The sequence below is a fragment of the Fusarium redolens genome, assembly GCF_020744475.1.
Source record: "Fusarium redolens strain MPI-CAGE-AT-0023 chromosome Unknown BKA55scaffold_42, whole genome shotgun sequence".
In the NCBI taxonomy this organism is placed as follows: domain Eukaryota; kingdom Fungi; phylum Ascomycota; class Sordariomycetes; order Hypocreales; family Nectriaceae; genus Fusarium; species Fusarium redolens.
The window spans coordinates 40,517-58,952 of record NW_025763705.1 but is presented as its reverse complement, the minus strand read 5'-3'; the positions used below and the strand labels follow the sequence as shown (position 1 = coordinate 58,952).

At 40.9% G+C, this 18,436-nt stretch overlaps 6 protein-coding genes across 6 annotated transcripts; 1 reads left to right on the top strand and 5 right to left on the bottom strand.

Moving 5' to 3' along the window:
- Positions 1-1,776: 1,776 nt before the first annotated feature.
- Positions 1,777-3,219, bottom strand: BKA55DRAFT_587371 (Alpha/Beta hydrolase protein). Its single transcript, XM_046194650.1, has one exon. The coding sequence runs from the start codon at positions 3,101-3,103 to the stop codon at positions 2,114-2,116; it is 990 nt and encodes a 329-aa protein (XP_046040834.1). The 5' UTR covers positions 3,104-3,219; the 3' UTR covers positions 1,777-2,113.
- A 327-nt stretch (positions 3,220-3,546) lies between these two features.
- BKA55DRAFT_600420 (uncharacterized protein) lies at positions 3,547-4,893 on the bottom strand (the record flags this gene model as incomplete). Its single annotated transcript, XM_046196524.1, has 6 exons — positions 3,547-3,615; positions 3,677-3,817; positions 3,869-4,168; positions 4,219-4,388; positions 4,434-4,751; positions 4,818-4,893. The coding sequence occupies 6 exons, from the start codon at positions 4,891-4,893 to the stop codon at positions 3,547-3,549; spliced, it is 1,074 nt and encodes a 357-aa protein (XP_046040833.1).
- A 2,650-nt stretch (positions 4,894-7,543) lies between these two features.
- BKA55DRAFT_531054 (uncharacterized protein) lies at positions 7,544-8,666 on the top strand (the record flags this gene model as incomplete). The annotated part of the gene is made up of 3 exons (XM_046189196.1): positions 7,544-7,755; positions 7,815-8,048; positions 8,108-8,666. The coding sequence occupies 3 exons, from the start codon at positions 7,544-7,546 to the stop codon at positions 8,664-8,666; spliced, it is 1,005 nt and encodes a 334-aa protein (XP_046040832.1).
- Positions 8,667-10,450: 1,784 nt separating this feature from the next.
- BKA55DRAFT_531030 (carboxylesterase family protein) lies at positions 10,451-12,294 on the bottom strand (the record flags this gene model as incomplete). Its single annotated transcript, XM_046189192.1, has 5 exons — positions 10,451-11,274; positions 11,347-11,468; positions 11,529-11,609; positions 11,657-11,845; positions 11,897-12,294. 5 exons carry the CDS (start codon positions 12,292-12,294, stop codon positions 10,451-10,453), a joined length of 1,614 nt encoding a protein of 537 aa, XP_046040831.1.
- A 728-nt stretch (positions 12,295-13,022) lies between these two features.
- Positions 13,023-13,296, bottom strand: BKA55DRAFT_698699 (uncharacterized protein; the record flags this gene model as incomplete). The annotated part of the gene is made up of 2 exons (XM_046200541.1): positions 13,023-13,175; positions 13,234-13,296. 2 exons carry the CDS (start codon positions 13,294-13,296, stop codon positions 13,023-13,025), a joined length of 216 nt encoding a protein of 71 aa, XP_046040830.1.
- Positions 13,297-14,170: 874 nt separating this feature from the next.
- Positions 14,171-14,883, bottom strand: BKA55DRAFT_531041 (FAD dependent oxidoreductase; the record flags this gene model as incomplete). The annotated part of the gene is made up of 2 exons (XM_046189193.1): positions 14,171-14,476; positions 14,500-14,883. Coding segments are annotated over 2 exons (690 nt in total), but the record flags the coding sequence as incomplete, so codon positions are not given.
- Positions 14,884-18,436: the final 3,553 nt, after the last annotated feature.

The window sequence follows — 18,436 nt, the reverse complement described above, 5'->3', positions numbered from 1 at the left end:
AGAATTATAAATCTAAGGTATTTTATAAATTAATAAGTCTAAAAGCTAAAAAGGCCTAAATTTAGTAACTACCTTATAAGAGAGGAAAATAAGCCTTAAATATACTTTTTAAATACTATTTCTATAATTACTTAAATAAAATACCTAGTAATTTTATATATTAAGTTAGTCCCTTATCTTAATTATACCTTTATAATTTAAGATTATAACTATCTTAGTCTTTACTAGCTTTTAATTAGCTTTATAGCCTTTATTAGCATTATTAACTATTTCTTTATATTATTAAGCTATTATTTATATAAGCTTTTTAATTAAAATCCTTAATTTAAAGTCTTTAATAAATCCTTTATTACTTACCTTTATAAGCTTTTTTATTATAAGGGATTATTTTAGCTTTTATAATAACTTAATTTCTTTTTTAAAATAGCCTTTAAAAATTATTAGCTTTTTATAATAATAATATATAAATAAAAAGACCTTATAACTTAAAATAACTTACTTAATAAAAATAATATTTTTTCTTTTTATTTTAAGTCTTTTTAATTTTTATTATTATAATATAAAGCTTATTTTTATATTTATAATTTTTAAAAGCTATTATAAATTAAGAGATTAGGTTAGGTATTTTAATATAAAAAGCATTATTAAGTAGTTATAAGCTTTTTAAATATTATATATTATAATAATATAGCTATAATGCTATTAGCAGTTATAGTTAGAAGGTATTCGGGTTAGGTAACTTACTGCGTAATAGATAATTAAAGCGTGGTATTATCTTAGCCTTTTAGGTAGGTTATAGAAAGAAGGTTAAGGCCAGCTAATAAGCAGGTAAGGCTTTTTAGCTGGCATATATGTAGCTAGGTTTAAGCTATAATTAAGGCAGCTAATTATATTAATTTAACTTAATAAAGCTCTACTAGCTATAGGGGTAATCTACTCTTCCTTTAGGCAAGAGTTCTCTAATTTATTAAGCTAATATATAATCTAAGCTAGGTATTATTATATTACTCTTAGGATTATTTAAATCTACTTATTTATAATAATTCTAAATTTCTAGAAATTCTAATTAGTAAGGCTATTAGATACAGTTATTTAGATTAATATATTACTACAGGTTATAGATATATACTAGTTTCTTAAACTTATTAGACTGGGAATCCTAATCCTCTGGAGATGCGTAGATAACAACCTTTTCAGCGTGTTTCGTCGCCATCGTGATAGAATGAACCTAATCCACTCACAGGGAGCCAGGAGTAACGAGTGGCGGACCAATCGGCCTAGAGGGGGGATGCACCTCAATGGAGGGGGGATCGCCTTCTTGGCATTGCAACACACGTAACTCCGGTGCCGCGTTCCTCATATCCCTCGACATGTAATTTGAGAGTTTGCCAGGGTTTGCAGCACCTTTGTTAAACATACCTCACGTTTAGCGAAAGGGGGGACATTAACCTCATGCACAGTCACTCGAGCTCAAGGCAAAAAGTATAACTGTATCCCCAGTTACTCATTGCAATCGAGCAACATTTCTCCGCAAGCTCTGACACTTTACCAAGATGCGCCAGTCTGTGCTGCTCGGTCTCTCAGCGCTTTCCAGCATTGGTATTACAGTTCCAGTCCAAGACAGTCCTCGTCAGCGGCTGCTCGATGGACTTGGTCTCCCAGCAAATTATCGTGGCTTGACGGGTGGTAAACCACTTCCTTTCACGCCTGAGCCTAGAGACCCGAATGATGATTTTATAGACTCCGTTGGTGAGGGCCTCGAGCACAAGATGAATACACAATTCTGCATCAATGGTCCGAATCCACGTAATGTCTGACAATAACTTGCGGCCGAGGTCACTGTGCGGCCTTTTGTGATTATTCAGAGGCTCACCGATCAGGCCCTTAGCTTTAAAATTCTGCTGTATAAACTCACCGACTTCACAGCTTATCCCAACGGCTAGTTGCCCCTTCTTGCCGCGTTTACAGACAGTAGGCTTAGTATAGATTTTATATCGTACATTTTATCAACACAAGTCTCTTGGCCTAAGTGGGTGATCTTTTTATCTGGTATCTCATCAATTGGATCAGTATACTGTGATACTCTCGATTGAGGAGAATTCGATGTCGAAGCCTACTCCAGCCAAGCAGAGACCAAAGGCTTCAGCCCTTCAGAAAACCATTGCTCATCAATCGACAAGGTTGCGTCGAAACCATGATCACCCTCACATACAGCAAGCGTAAAGGCAAGATCTGGGTCCAGCTCCTTGATCTTGTCAGCTAGCTTGACGCTGCCTTCCACCGGCACAACGCTATCTTCTTTGCCGTGCCAGACAAACACACCGCCTCGAGGAAATCTGGCACCATCTTCCATTTTGTCTAGAATGGAAAGATCTCTTCGGTTGAGGGGAATGAGCTCTTCAAACTTGCCGTTCTGGATATAGCTGAACATCAACGCGGCACGTTGGACCCGGGGGTCAGCCGAGATTATAGAAGAAAATTCCCCATTCTTCAGATTGGCCTTGTGCTCATCTATTAGGCTAGCTGGCATTTGGGGGAACCCAAACATTGGCTTTTCATACGCCTCAGTGAAGTGGCGGCTTTTGGCGTCAACCAAAGGGTAGGCTGCTGTTACAGCTCGAACCTCAGAGGCATGATTCAGGCCGGTAATGAGGCTGAGGTAACCGCCTGCGCTGTCTCCAGCCGCCAGGATGCGGGTGGTATCGACTTGAATCTTCGCTTTGCCGCTGATGAATTCCGGGAGCTTAGTGCGGGTCCAGGTCAGGAAGTCATCGATGTCGGCAATGATTTCATCCATTGTGGCCTCAGGTGCCAGTCTATAGTCGCAGCTCACTATTACGGCTTCGTGACGCGACGCAAACTGAAGATGCCAGGGCGAGAAGAAATCTGGGAACAGACTGGAGCCAGAAATGAAGCCGCCGCCATGGATTCGGAGTATTATAGGCCTGGGGCTGGTCGGTGTATCTCGAGCTTGTTCTACTAACGCCTTTGGGACGAGGACGTGGCAGGCAATCTCGTGGCCCCGGACAACTTTGTAGACAGTCTCGAAGATGTCAAAGTTGACAAAGCGGGAGTAATCATTGGGGTTGAATTGGGGCGCCATGGTGTTTGGTAAATCAGTGGTTGGTTGGGCTGTACCGGCTTTAGGAATCTGGGAAGCTCGCTGGATTTATACATGTGGCTGGCTGGGCGGTCAATGCGAGTTCCAGCCAATGCACAGGTAGCAGGCATTTGTGATTGTATTGTACAGCGTGGGACGGGACTAGGAATAACCGAGTGCATATAAAGAGGGCTGGTTACAAAGTTTAGTACCATGCTCCGTGCTCGTACGAAGTGGACATGGCCATTGTTTTTTTAACTAACGCCACTCGCGGTACGTAGTACTGTAAATCAAGCCAGAGGGTAAAAGACACCCCCCACCCCCCTTCAATTCACGATATCTACAGGAGGGAAGGTCATTATGATCTACAACAGGAACAATCTACCTGGTTAAAATACAATTAGAGGCTTATTATAGGATATCACGGTGGGCTAAGCTACTTTAAATTAGCCATCATCCTCCGAGCTACTACTGGCATTGTGGTCTGGCATCACCACGCTATTGAGAAAGCTAATCTGTACAAGTCAGCAAATCAAAGAGTTCTTCTCGCCTTCTCCAGAAGCAAAATGGGCTTACGAATGCGACCAAAGGCTGCAAAATCTCGACGATCCTTTCCTGGGTGTCTTCTGCGCATAGAATATTGTCCGGAATCTTTCTAGAAAGAGTGAACTTTCTGAGCTTTAGAAGCTCGATGTCTCGATGGTCTATAATGAATCCCTAGTAAGACGGTTAGCCTCGACCGAATCTTCTGTGATGTGCATTGCACACCTTGGGTCTCGACTTGAGGGCCGTTTCCTTGTTTTCGAGAGCAAAGGCCTTCAAAGCTGCTTCTTCCGTGGCTTCCTTTCTGGCTTGCGGCAAGAAGGTCAGCTTCAGGCTGTCATCGTCCAGAACTCTGCGCCATCGCCTCGGCCGCTCGTCTATGCTCGCTCGAAGTCTTCGGAGTTGTTCTGCATTAGGTGCGAATATCCCGCCAGCGACGAAGGACATGCCTGGTTCGCAATGGATGTAGTAGTGGGCATATGTCCCCTTGCGCCCCGTTCGAGACCAAGCCGCCGAGAAGTGCGCCTAGTAACCATCAATCATGTACTCTGGAACCAGGACACCGTGCTTCTTACCTTATATGGTTTCCCATCGGGACTGAAGCGCAAGTCTCTGTAGATACGAAACATGACGTCCTTAGCCGGTAACTCCGGGATGGTGTCGTCGATGGACATAATCGAAGAAGTAGTTCGCTCGACAAATGTTTCCCAGTCCTTGTATGCGCGTCGAAACTCCCCATCATGAGCTTCTGTGCGTTAGCGATCATCAATATGGTCGGCGTCGCGATTACCTTTCAGCCAACCTCGATTGTTATTGACTTTGAGGTCCTTCAAAAATAGAAGGCTGTTCGGGTTGATCTTAAAGTCGACGTATGCAATGCCGCCGTCGTCACGCATCTTCTCCAGAGGGATAATTGTCACTACTGGGGGTGCGTCTTCGTCCGCATCATTACAGAACTCGTCGGTTTGAGCTTCATCCGGCTCTGCCGTGTCCTCAAGGTGCTCTGATTTATTATCCCCGTCGTCGTCTTCTTCGGAGTCGTCTAGGTATGAGTCTTCTGAGTCTTCTGGCCTGTTACGATTCCGACGAGTTCTTGGCGCATCGCGTACTGCCGAGGACGGCTCCTGGGCGCTATCGTCATCACTGTCTGTGTTCTCGACGTAGACAGTCTTACGCGATTTGTTCGACAACCGTGATCGGCGCAGTTCGGGCTCGGGGGGTGTGGAATGTTTGCGTTTCTTTATAGGCATACTGTCGGGTTGGTCAATCCCACAGCATAGTCGGGCAATTAAGCAGTGTAATCTGTTGTCACCAGACAAATTAGAGACGCAGCCATCCAGTGTCAAGTTCCAACCATTTGGCTAATTACTGTGCACCTGCGGAAGAACAATCATCCTTGTGCATCTCAGGCGGGTACATGAAATGAAGTTGGGCACGCCCTATACACATCAAGCATAATCCCTAACTAGCTGGTCCGTAGGTAGCCGGGATTAAACGTGTATAATTGCGGTTCGATACTGTACAAGACCTGATTCCCAACCTCTGGTTGCTTGCTCATGGATGAGATACGTCCATATTTCAGTTATCCTGATTTGATATAGGGGATCTAATAATCGGTACATTCTGACGAAATGTACTTACTCCAGAGAGAAGGTTACTAGTTAGCCCAAGCAGAGCACCTAGCTTTTTATTACATGCTATATATTTCTTACTCTGGCAACTCGTAGCTATAACAAGTGAAGGACTTTTGCCGCCTACGAATCGGGATATTTCACCCAATCGATAACTGTTAATGGCTAACTTGTAGGATTGGCGTAGCTGCAACACGTACCCAGTTTTATGGGGCGGTGGTAGCACATCAAAAAGTTTATGTTGAGAATTGAGTAATACTGGGCATACTCTACTTTGGTGCCCTCGGATACGCACTCGATTAGGAAAGAGACTTTTTCGCAATCGAATTACATCATGACAAATCAAGTTAGTCGGTGAAATCCGGATGTTTCAAGGTCCCTATTATTACAATGCATTACTGAACCTTGATCAAATGTTGTCGAGGTTTGTTATTCGTATGACGGAGGGCCCGAGGGTTGCCGTATGGTGTAATACGCACCCTAGACAGCTTATAATCCCTGTTTCAAATAACCGGGGTGTGTTCATGGTGGATCTCCATTTTAGAACCGACGTGCGACTTATTTTGCTGTGGGAATGTTATGTATTTTAGTAGTATCGTGAATGCAGGTATACTTGAAAGTAGCAGGGACACGAAACTGGATCGATGGTCTATCTAGCATGCATTTGCCGAATATAGACTTTTACCAGCATGCAGTAACTATTATGGTGCTATCCCAGTAGAGTGGTTGATTGGTTTTGCCAGGCTCCTTCTGCGCGATTTATGCTCAATGGAAGGTTCCCTAGAGTCTTTAATTTCCTTCAGCAGGGTATTTTATGGCTTATCATGGCCGGCTCGTAACGAATTGCATGGTCCAAGTCGTCAAAACCAACCTCAGCTGCGACGAGCTACTACCACCATGTGGTACCCTTAATGCTTCTGAACCGAGATGGAGCGCTATACGCTCAACTGAACTGCATCGGTTATTGCTCTGGGCTTTCGGCGATTCTAAATTTGGCAACATGGTCAATAGTAGATAATGTAAGCTCTGTAGAATACATGTAAATAACGTGTATTTGATTGCTTCGGTTTTCAAGTGCACTAATAAGACCATCGCGAATGGTGTATTTTCTTTCTCACTACACGCTTTCCCTGACCTTACATTCTTGGCTTCGAGGTTACTGCTAGGGCCTATTAGGGAACATGAAACTGTCGATCGAAATGTCCTTTCCCTCACGTACGGCGCATTCGACAAGTACCATGAGATGAAAACACCTTCCCTATGTATAGAGAACCACTGCAATATACAGACACTTTGCGTCCCTACATGGGGGCGCGGGCAGGGCCCTCTCTGACCCAACGGTCTAACTCGATTATGTATAAGACCGCAGCGACATGTGACGCGATGCGGCCAAATCATACACACTCTGTCCCTCTTTACTACATAAAGTCACCAATAACAGCAACAAACAGGCTTTTTTCCAAGGCTTGGGTTTAGAAGTGTCCGGATTCCATCAGATTGTATCTTATTAGACAAATAGGGGCTCTGTGCTGTTTAACAAGGATGCGTACTAGTGCCTATAAGTGACAGGAGGTAATGTTTGCTCTAGATGAGATCTTAACGGCCCAGTTTTTCCCACAAAGCCCCACACCCTAAGCCCATCATTGGCCCCACAACCTCGCGAAATGGCCCAGATAGGAAACTTTTTTTCCGTGGATATTTTCCAGTGCCCTTGTGAAGCGACGATCCCTATTACGTAAAGCGACTCCACCAAATCTAGACTTACAAGCCATTTTCCTCCTTGGGCCAGATTGCAAACCTACTTGTTGGTCTTTTTCGGAGCTGAAGGTTCTCTGAGTCAGGTCGTCATATGGATAACCCGGGAATAAATGTAATGCTTTGTAAGCTCGATCTGGTTTACGTAACCTCTAGCTAGGTCTTCTCCAATAACATAGTAAGTTAGTCTCGTGAGCAAGAGAGTAACAGGCACTACAAAAAACCTGTCGGTCTTGTCGGATCTGTGAGCTGCGGCCGGGGTCCGCGTTGCGGTGGAAGCGGGCCTTTGCGAAGCGGGCTCGAAATTATAGTGTACGATAATCATTTTACAATGTGGGATGGTGACTTACTCTCATTTCTTTGAAACCCGCAGGTTTTTTGTCGGGAGTTATATAAGATCATATTTCAGAGCTCGAAATTCTAGTCTTGACACAAGTTTTCAAACCGGCCCTATCCCAACAGCTTTCTACACCGATTGAACAATCTTTGCCAAGCATTTCTTGTCTTTCCAATCATGGCTTTCAACCGTATTGCTGTCTATGGTCACCGTGGATTCGTTGGCTCTCGAGTTGTTCCTGCTCTAATTGCCTCGGGAGCGCCAATTACTGTTTTGCATCGCCCTAGTTCGGATACTTCCAATCTCCCTGATCACGTGAGAAAGATTGAAGTCGACGTTCTTGACGAAGACGCTTTGGTTGGCGCCTTGCAAGACATAGACATTGTGATGTCAGTCAGACCCACTGAACATCTGTACCTTTTCGAATCTATGCTAATGGACTTCCCAGTTCTTTTGTTGGAGACGAGGGTACCGACAGACAGTATGGCTTTGTGAAAGCCATCCCTAGGACCAATGTCCAGCTTTTCTCTCCTTCGGACTTCTGTCTGCGATATTGTGAGCAGGGAATGCGCATGCCCTGTATGAAGGCAAAAGCGAGAGTCGAAAAGGCTTCTAAGGATGCTGGAATTCCAACCTCTGTTATCCACGTAGGAAACTTTGCTGAATTCACCTTGAGCACGCCGTCAGTCATCAAAATACCACTCACGATGTTTATCCGTAACTGACTTTCACAAATGTTAGGGCGGTGGGTATTGATTTGCAGAACAACATACTGGTCCACACTGGCAACTCCGTTAGGGAGAGAGTTACTATGTGGTGCGTAGCATTTTACCCAAAGACTCCTTCTCATCTAGAGAATTCCTTTAGTATAATTAAACTAATTCCTTGTAGCACCAAGGACTACGTAGCAGCTGCGTACGTCGACATATTTACCACCAGACCTATTCACACTATACAGAACCGGACCTTCACTTTGTCGGAGCTTGCACCAACAGGCATGGAAATTGCTGCGATCATGAAAGAGAAGAACGGCAAAGAGCCCTCTATTGCGACACGAAGCTTAGAGGAAATTAACCGAACGATCGAGGATTGTCTCAGCAAGGAGAGTAATCTCGCTGTCCCGTCCTATTGCCGCAAGATCTGGGGAACGGGAGAAATGATGAAGATGCTTCCCGATGATTTATGGGAAGTTAAGGACTACAAGAAAGCAACTTTAGAGGATCTTGTCATAGGAGGAAGATTGGAGAGCTACAGAGCCCTGCCCGATCATGTGATGGAGTACCTAAGAAAGATGCTCTGAAACATGTATTGCCATCTATTCTAACATAGCTAGCGGGGAACTTGGCCAAGAATCTCCAGACATGGGCTTTTGCCAGTTTCAACGGCCTTGACGACGCTATTGCAGTCGAGAAACTACCCGTATCTGCTAGGGTTAGGGGTAGAATTATAGGCATTTCGAGACTTCTCAGCTTACTACTCTTCAAGTATTACCAGGCATACGCAATCATCGTCCACTTTACGTCTGACCGGGGCCTTAGTTTGTTTCGTACCACCTTATGCGTTGCAGAGTTAAGTATAGGCTGGTCAGGGGAATCCTCGATGTTAATATTCCATTCGGATGGATTAGAGTATTTACATCGCGAAGACTGTTTGCAAGACTCCAGGATGTTGCTATGAGATGAGATGTAGAAATCATTCGGTCCACTTAGTGTCGAGATAACCGCATCGCTATCGTTGAGTTGTCGAAGGAGGCTGTAAACGGAATAGTACGTAAGCCTAACTTCTAACTTAAGGTCTTGGAGGCCAGGCTTAATCGGTCAAGTAAGCATCACGATTTGATCTGTCAACTGCGAAAGTTACTTAGCGAAGGCCAAGCCGACAGCTCCCCTACCCATAAGAGCGATTTTCGTGACGCCAAAGATTAACTGAGTCAAGGATTGTCAAATTCTGAAAGCAGCTTAACAGTGAAAACAAATGATAATGATAGCATTGTGTCGTGAGAGGAGATAGCTATGGACAATTTATAGCCAAGATTGAGATAAAAGTGCGCGTTGTGGGTGGAGGAGAGGGAGGTGTTCTTACGTCACGGTTTAACACCCTGGCGTGACTGTGTCAGAGGCGTATCATGACTCAGGGGATGGGAGTAAGCTAGGAATATTTATCTTCAAGTACTTAATCCTGCCATGATGCTTCCAGCGCCGTTTGTCTTAACCTCTCCTTGTGAGACATCATAAAGATATCGTCAGTGGTGTCAGGTAAACCTATATTTCCTTTCGAGGAGTTTTCATTAGAGTATGTGATGATCCAGTGGCATAAACAGGGAAGTATCACACCTAAAAAATTTCTGAGTAAGTTTTACTTACGTTGTCATTTGGTATTCCACCAAACTGGTTTTCAAGTTTAAGCGCCACTAATTACTTGTCTATTTGAGCCCAGAAGCGAGGTACCCCTATCTACTACCGCGAGTAGAATCCACTAACCCCCTTTAGCTCTAGAGTGAAGAGGAAATTAGGAACAGCAACCGACTGAGGGGATTCCGATGTTAATGGGGAGCACGACGGCTCACTACCCAACAGCTCAGCAGTTACATCAGTGACACCTAACGATAGACGTGACAAAAATCCTTAAGAGCCGCCTCCGTATCATTTAGAGAAGGTTTATATATTTTACGGAAAAGTTATGTAATATACGACAGGTTTAGTTATAATACGAGAATATTCCAAGTATTCACTACGATATTAAAGAGCATGATAAGTACCTTAACTCAATTAGATGTTTCAAGCGTTTTAGTCGTAGTTTCTCTCTTAAGCAACTGGCTTATCACGTTTGTTAGTATAATATGCTAAATGGATTTAAGATATTTGGGAAAATGTCTTACTAGATTGATATGTTAAGCGTACTCCTATCTGTTGTTAAGTCGTGCTGTAAGTAATTGCTTAAACTAGTATAACTAGGAGGCTACAAAATCTAGCTGCGAAGTACGTGATTCCTTTCCAATTCTCGTGTTCAAGTAACCAGGCTGGGCATCAAAAATCATGATCGAAGGATCTTGCCCCTTATGTACAGGCCATGCTGGCACAGGCTCTAATCGAGTATTAGAGTAATTCTGGCAAGGGATGAAGTAAAATAGGTTATGTGAAAAGGTAATGACTCACGCTTGCTATAGGAGGGGATACCAGTGTTCATACATCCCACCCACAAACCGCTCATCACTGCTGCGAGGTCAAGGTAAGATTGTGGCCTGCCAGCGAACGGATTACCACCTAGAAAAAGGGTTTCGCCTCCCTCCCAACCTGTTCCATTAACATTGTAGAACATATATGCCAGATCAAAACCATGAGCCGATCCAAAGTAGTTGGGGCCGACACTAAGAGTGGTATTGGCATTATAAACGTAGATATTGCTACTATGCTTCTGCCATAGTTGAGCCCCGTAATGAGTTGGTGCTTTGAACACCACATCAGTCAAGATTGTATTTGCGCGCTTATACATAATTCCCACCGTGGTATTGAGTTCGGCGTTCAAGACTTCTGGGGACGCTAGGTCTGGATCCGAATACTTGTATCGTGACATGATTTCCGTAGCTTGGGTGAAGTTCAGGCCCACGGTCTCAGTCACGAGAACTTCGTGAAGTTCGTGTTCCGTATTAATCCCCAGAGGTGTGTAGTATCCTGCTTCGTCGTTGTTAGTGCCAAGGAGCAAAGGAACCTTAACAAAACTGCCATCTCGCAATTGCTCTAAACGGGGTCTAGCAACAATATCCCCATCAACCACTGGACCATATATGATTGCTGCAAATGGGAGACTTAGTGTTGCATTGATTGTGTTATTCAAGGTCTCAAAATCAGCCTTCCGCAGACATGCAAGCTTGTCGGTGGCCTCAGGACATATGGTTTTAGTAATATTTGCTCTAGCGAGGGATGCCCTTTCTTATGTGAGTTAGTGTGACAGTTGTGTCATCATCAAATCATGGTTCTTACCAATACTCGGCTCCCATGGGCCTATTCCTGCTACCGATGCTGACTGTCCTATTGCTGCGTGGAACAGTCCATCGTCACGGCCATTGTACGCGAATAAGTGAGAAGAGACCGAATAAGACCCCCTGGAGATTGTAAGTTGATCAACAAGGCGTAAGCACGAGACACTCGGGATAAGTGCTTACGCGCTTTCCCCAAAGATAGTTATCTTGGAGGGATCACCGCCAAATGCTGCGATGTTCTCCCTTACCCAATGTAAAGCCAGCCTGTTGCCTGTTAATCGAGGCACAACATGCTGCATTTAGATACTGACCTTTGATCCCTCAGTCCAGCATTTGTCGAGCCTTCTTTAACTATCTCATCTGAATAGAGCCAGCCCCAGCCCGCCAGCCGATAATTAATTGTAATAGCAATAATCAGTTGTTGAATCTGTATGGAACGCTCAACGAGGGAAGATACATTATAATATCCTTGTGCACCGCTTCCGTATGACCAACCACCGCTATTTCCAATTAGCTTGTAGGAATCAATCCATTAAAACAATCAGACTTACCCATGAATAAAAACTGCAACTGGCAGGGGCGTCGACCCGATGCCTGCTGGGCGAGCTATGTTGAGAAACAAACAATTCTCGCTTGTACGGTTCTTTGCCGAAATTTCGCTGTCCTCGCCGTAACCGACACAAGAGTAGCCATATTCGGTTGCGTTTCGAAGTCCCGACCAAGTAGTTTTCAAACTACGAGGAGTGGCAAAGCGCAGGTCTCCAACAGGTGGCTGCGCATAAGGGACTCCAAGAAAAATGTCTTGATTATATACTGAGTTGTGAAGTCCGACATAAGAGCCGTTGAGAGTGTTAACGACGGGAGCTTTGCTGGATGTCACAGCCGCGCTGCTCACTAGTCGAGCACACAGTATCGCGCCAAGAACTGAGGTAATGGATTTAAGAGACATGATGATTTTGCATTTGAAGTTATTTCTTCTCGCCTTTTTGGAGTAGGCCTCTGATGGATTTATACTTCACAATTATATTGACGATGAGAAACATGGAATCTCACGTGGCTACAAGTCTCGTATCCTGTCTAAATTAGGTAAGTAAAAAACAACTTATTCATCAAACCTTGTTTGCCTTTAGGGTCTATGTAATTCGTCGTAGCAAGTCTACATATGCCCTAACGTGGGTCACCTATGACAGGCCACCCCCCACAACCAACCCCAAATGCCGCTTCCTCAGCCACTGTCCCTTTAAGTGCCACAGCACATAACGCCTTCGGAGGTAGCAAAATTCCCCGGACCAGGGTATTTCGTAAGGATGTTGGTTTGGCGGCTCAGAATGAAGAGCTAACCAGCAGAAGGATCAGCCAGCTGCCTACATTTGGGATTCACCGACGTGGTGGGTATGGGCAAGAGATAGAGTATCATAGTCTTGCTACACAATTAGTTTGAAGTTTATAGAGAAGCATGCATGTATTTTTCTGAGCATTCTGCTCAGTCAGCATGTTATGCCACCTCTCGTGTTCAAGCGCCAGTCTCTAAGCAAGGCAATCTGGCTGCGCTTCGGGCCTTGTGGGATTGATAGCTTGAGGGATTCACAAGTTCTGACAGGAACATATCTCATTCATACATGACAATCGCGAATCTTAGCAACAGTAACCCATCTTGATTACTTCTTCAATACATTGTTACGACGGTGGCGAAGGAGGAAGGCGGAATCCTCCTATGCTAGTCAAATATCGTCCTAGAAACCCTAACTTTTCAAACAAATCCTCTCTAAGCCACTCGCCCATAAGCGAATTGCGCGTGTGCTCCAGTTCGCGAATATACTTGCCCGCAACCTAATAATCAGCGTTAGTAAAGCTTTCCCTTTGTATTATCTCGGGGGTTATGGCGTACCAAGCAAGACGTTCCACGTCTCGTCTCATCCACGGCCGCGAAAGGAATGGCTTCTCCAACCATTTCTGGCGTGTTAGACTCTATCCCGGCCTGTTCGATACCATCACACAGACCTGCAGTTATGAACGTTGGAGTGAAGCAAGGGGCGATTGAGTTAACCCTGATCTGCTTCTCTGTTGCTCTCTGCTGAGAGCCTCTCAGCAAACCAACTACTCCGTGCTTCGAGGCGATATAGGCAGCATTTCCTGTGGTACCAAAATAGCCCGAGGTCGAAGTTACCAACATGATAGAGCCTCGGGAGGCATTATCGGTCAGGGGATTTCTGCTCAGGTAGTGAAGGCCTAGCCTCAAGGCTGGAAATGGTCAACTTAAGTTGCCCTAAGCACATCTATCGTGAGACTTACTATTCGTTGCTCATTGCTCCCTTGAGATTGACGTCAAAGACCCTGAGAGTCTCATTTGATTCCACTGGAAGACCATCTTCATCCAGCTCTATGTCTAGTACCTTTATACTCTCCATGATGCCGGCATTGGCGACGACCATGTCCAACTTGCCGAATTTGACAATTGTCTTCTCAAATAACGAAACCATCTGTTTCCAGTTCGTGATATCAGCAGGGATAAAAACCGCCGTTCTGGATTCTCGAGGGACTTGACGAGATCCTCTGCTAATTCTCGGAGCTGACTAATAAATCAGTAGTCTACTTGTTTCTCCATGCAGATGTTTCTAAGGCTTGAGTTCGGATTTTCTATCAACAGCGATAACAAGCGCCTTGAAACAACTCATAAGTGTTCACAAAGCAACTAGTTGAATCTCAGTTTATATCCATTTTGAAATTGATTCTATTACAGATGTGTTTCGCAGCTAAGCTCTTAGATTTCTAGGAACTAATCTTCTTCTCTCCCACAGCTGGCAAATGTACTGTCTTCAGTCTTTTCAGAGTCTGGATTCAAACCTTTCCAGCGGTTCCTTGTACATTTGCAGAATCCGATCCCTCTTATCTTGTAGGCGTGTCTTTGACTCTTCAAATATTCTTAGAATACCCGTTGCCTCAAATCTTGCGTTGTGAAGCACGATGTCGGCCAGTCCCTTTGCGCAGAGAAATACTTGGGGCATGCCATGACCTGTAAACCCACCCATAATAAACATTCCGGGACGGCCAGGAATGGGGCCAACACGGGGAATACGGTCAGAAGAATAACCCATTACTGTAAATGTGGTTAGCCAGGTAGGTGGCAGAGGCTATCATAAGGGAAAAAGCTCACTCCCGTCCAGATATCATCAACACGAGCGCCACTGTTTTCCCAGCCGTGAAAATGCCTTTGCATATATCCATTAAAGTAATATCGTGCTCTCTCAATTAATTCCCTATCATTAGTATTTCCATACCAGTCTTCCAGATGCCTGATATATGCCTGGCGGGCAACCCCAACGATGATGCTTCCATCTGGCCTTGGGACCAGATAGTCAAAATCCCAGTCATTGAAGCGCAAGGTATAGGAGTTATTTAGTAATGGCGGCCTTCCGGGGGCCGTAATTCGGCTGCAAATCGCTCGGTACGGGACGATCTTGCCCTCATACTCGGGAAGAAGAGCGGCAGTATAGGCATTTGTAGTCATGACGACTTGTTTGGCCTTGATCACCCCTCTATCTTTTGCGGAAAAAAGTAATATTAATTTAATAATAAAGATATTACCTAGTAATAAACTTATTAAGCCTTATCTTACAGAATTAATAATATCTAGGACTATTTAAATAAACTACTTAAGGTATATTTTAATAGTATCTAGCTATAAATCTTAATAATAATTATTAGAGGGTTTTATAAATATATTTAGAAAGATATTAAGTAATAAATAATAATTATACTTAAGGTAATAATAATAGCCTTATTATACTATATTAAGATTAATAATAAACTACTAAATACTACTTTTATTAATAGCAAGATATTAAAACTATTAATAAGCATAATAATAGGTATAATAAAGGGTCTAAGAATAAAGAACTTATAAGCACTTATTGTAATTATATTTATAAAAGTATATTATATACCTTAATTTTAATAATACTTTTATTAAATATTTAAATTAGAAATAGTAACTTAGAAAAAGCCTAGCCTATTATTAAAACTTTAATAAAATTAGTTAAATATATAAGATTATTTATTAAATCTAAAGTATATAAAAGTAAGAGAGGATTATTATTAAATAGCTTATTACTACTAAAACCACAAAACTAGCTAGAAGAGGAGGAATAAAGATATATCTTCTAAAATATCTTTATTTTTAATAGAATCTTATTTATTATTAAGGGGTAAGATCTCTTAGCTCTCTTATTAATAACCTGCCAAATAAATCTAAGGTAGAATCTAGGTATTAATTTAGCAAATATTTAATAAAGACTGCCTATATATAGTAAGAGCTAGTTTTATAATAAGCTATATATTATGCCTTACTTTAGGAATTAGGATTACCCTGCAGTATATAATAGTTATAATATATATCCTTACTACTCTATTAGTAGTAATACTAGTAGTGCAGAATGACTAGCAAGTACTTACAGCATTTAAACCAGTAATAGGGCACCTGGGGATATATCTAAGATTAGCGCTTTAGCTTATTATATTTAGTTAATTAATTCACTTAGCTAGATATCTATAACTGTAATAGTTAGGGTTTCCAAACAGTAAAGTAGTCCATACTAGGTTAATGTTTACAGGTTGCGTAGGGCGTGATGCTAAGCGGTTGCAAGGTATTATATCTCTTAATAATAAAGTAATATATATTAGGCTTATTAATATAAAGATACTTTATTAATAGCTAGTATGCTAGGTTCTATAAAGGTACTAATAAATATATTTCTATATACTTAAATATAATTACTACCTAGGCAGGCAGTTATTAAGTAATTCTTAGGGTTACTAGTAATTCCTGGGAATTACTGGTATTTCTGGTTAGGTCCTGGTGACCGGGTCTTGGCGATTACTTATAGGATCCCTTAGTATATAGTGACTGTCTGTAATTAGAAGGAAAATATAAGGTATATATAATATAACTGCTAGAATTATAATAATAACCTTCTTATAACTTACTATAAACTTTATTAATAAATAAGAGGTTTCTTTTTAATTAACTAAGTATAAAAAACTTAATTTCTATTTAATATAATAAGTATTAGTCTTTTAGTTATATTTATTACTAATAAAAGTAATTAAAAAATATATTTATCTTAATAATACAAAGACTTAGGTATATTATATAAATTAATACCTAATATAATAAACCTTAATATAATACTAATTAATATAATATATAATTTTTCTTTTTTTTAAATTTATAAATTAGCCTTAAAAGGTATATTTAAGTATTTTTAAAATCTAATATAATTTAAATATTTATTACCCCTATAGCTAGCAAAGCTTCATTAAGTCAAATTATCATAGTTAGCTGCCTCAATTGCAGCCTAAACCTAGCTGCATATATGCCAGCTGAAAAGCCTTACCTGCTCATCAGCTGGCCCTAACCTTCTTCCTACAACCTATCTGAAAGGTCTTTCATCGACCTCTGCTGCATACCACGCTTCAATCACCCATCACGCTTCCGCAGTAAGTCATCCGACCCGACTTCTGACCGCAACCGCTAACAGCATCACAGCTGCATCGTCACGATGCCTGCTATCCGAAGAAGCCTGCAGCCACCCGATAAGGCCTTTAGGATGACATCACCCTTATCAGGCGAGCTGCTTTGGGCTGCGAGGTCCTCTTGCTTATATGTCGTCATTGCAAAGAGCTGACGATCTCTAAAGGCTACCTTAAGGAGGAGATCAAGCTGCTGCAGAAGCTAGAGCGATCCCTCATAGCAGGAAGGCCTATAGAGGTAAGTAATGAGGGATTTATCAAGGACCTTAGACTGGGGACTCCGGTTAAGAACCCGTATAGATATTGGCTTGATAATATAAAGAAACAGTCGGTAGAGCTAACGAAGGCTATGAAGCTGATCGACGGCTGGTGAAGACGAGGGGGACGGCGTACCGCGACGTCTGAGATAGAAGTGGGGTAGTCGCAGGGTTTAGGAAAATAGAAAAAATGTATTAAGTTTTGTGTAAGTTTAGTTACCTGAAGTTAAAGACCTGAAGTTGTGAATTTAGCGTCGGCGGCGAAAAGAGGATTAAATAAGTTACGAGATAGATTATATAACTAAATAAGCAAATTAGCTATAATATTAGTATATTATTAATATAAACAGGGGGTTTATTATAATATAATAGATATATAGCTATAATTATTAAAAAATAATTAATTATATATTTTATAAAATTATATATTAAGGTTTAAAAAAGATATAAAAAGTTATAATTTCTTAAAATTTAAAGATTTTAAGCTTTTTCTTATATATATAAATTAAAATATTAATATAATATAAGAATATTATAAAATAAAGAAATTATAAATTATATAATTTAAAGGCTTAACCTTTATATATTAAGATAAAATTTATTAAAAGACTAATATATTAATATTCTTTAAGAGAATTAAAATAATTTTATATTTTTAAATTTTAGTAAATGTTTTATTAATTTATTAAAAATATTTAAAAAGTATTTAATAAAAAGTATTATAATTTTTATTAATATATAACTATTTTAGATTATTATAAAGCTAATAAAACCCTTCTTATATTTTATTCTAATACTTATATATATAATTTAAATTATTAGGCCAATTTTAGCTATATATTAGGACTTTTACTAACCCACTATAATATAAATTCTTTTAACTTTAATATATTATTAATAAGTTAGTTAAGCTTATATATTACTGTATTTATAACTATTTAATATTATTTAATCCCTTTAATTATTATTATATATTACTATTTAGTACTATTTAATTAAATAAACATTCTTTTAAAAAGTAATTTATTATTTCTATTAAGAAATATTAGATTTATCTTTACTATTAGCCTTTATCCTTAATTATATATTGCTATTATTACTCTTCAAGAGTGTATTAATATAAGATATCTTATTTATACTAGTAATATATACTTATTAACTAGTTTAATTAATATATTTAAACTAGAGTTATAATTAATTTTACATTATAAACAAGGTGCCACTTTATTAAGGTAGACCAAACCATAATACGAACGTAGAAGTGTTTTACTTTTAGGCCCTAGGATCTTCCATCTGCTTGTTGAC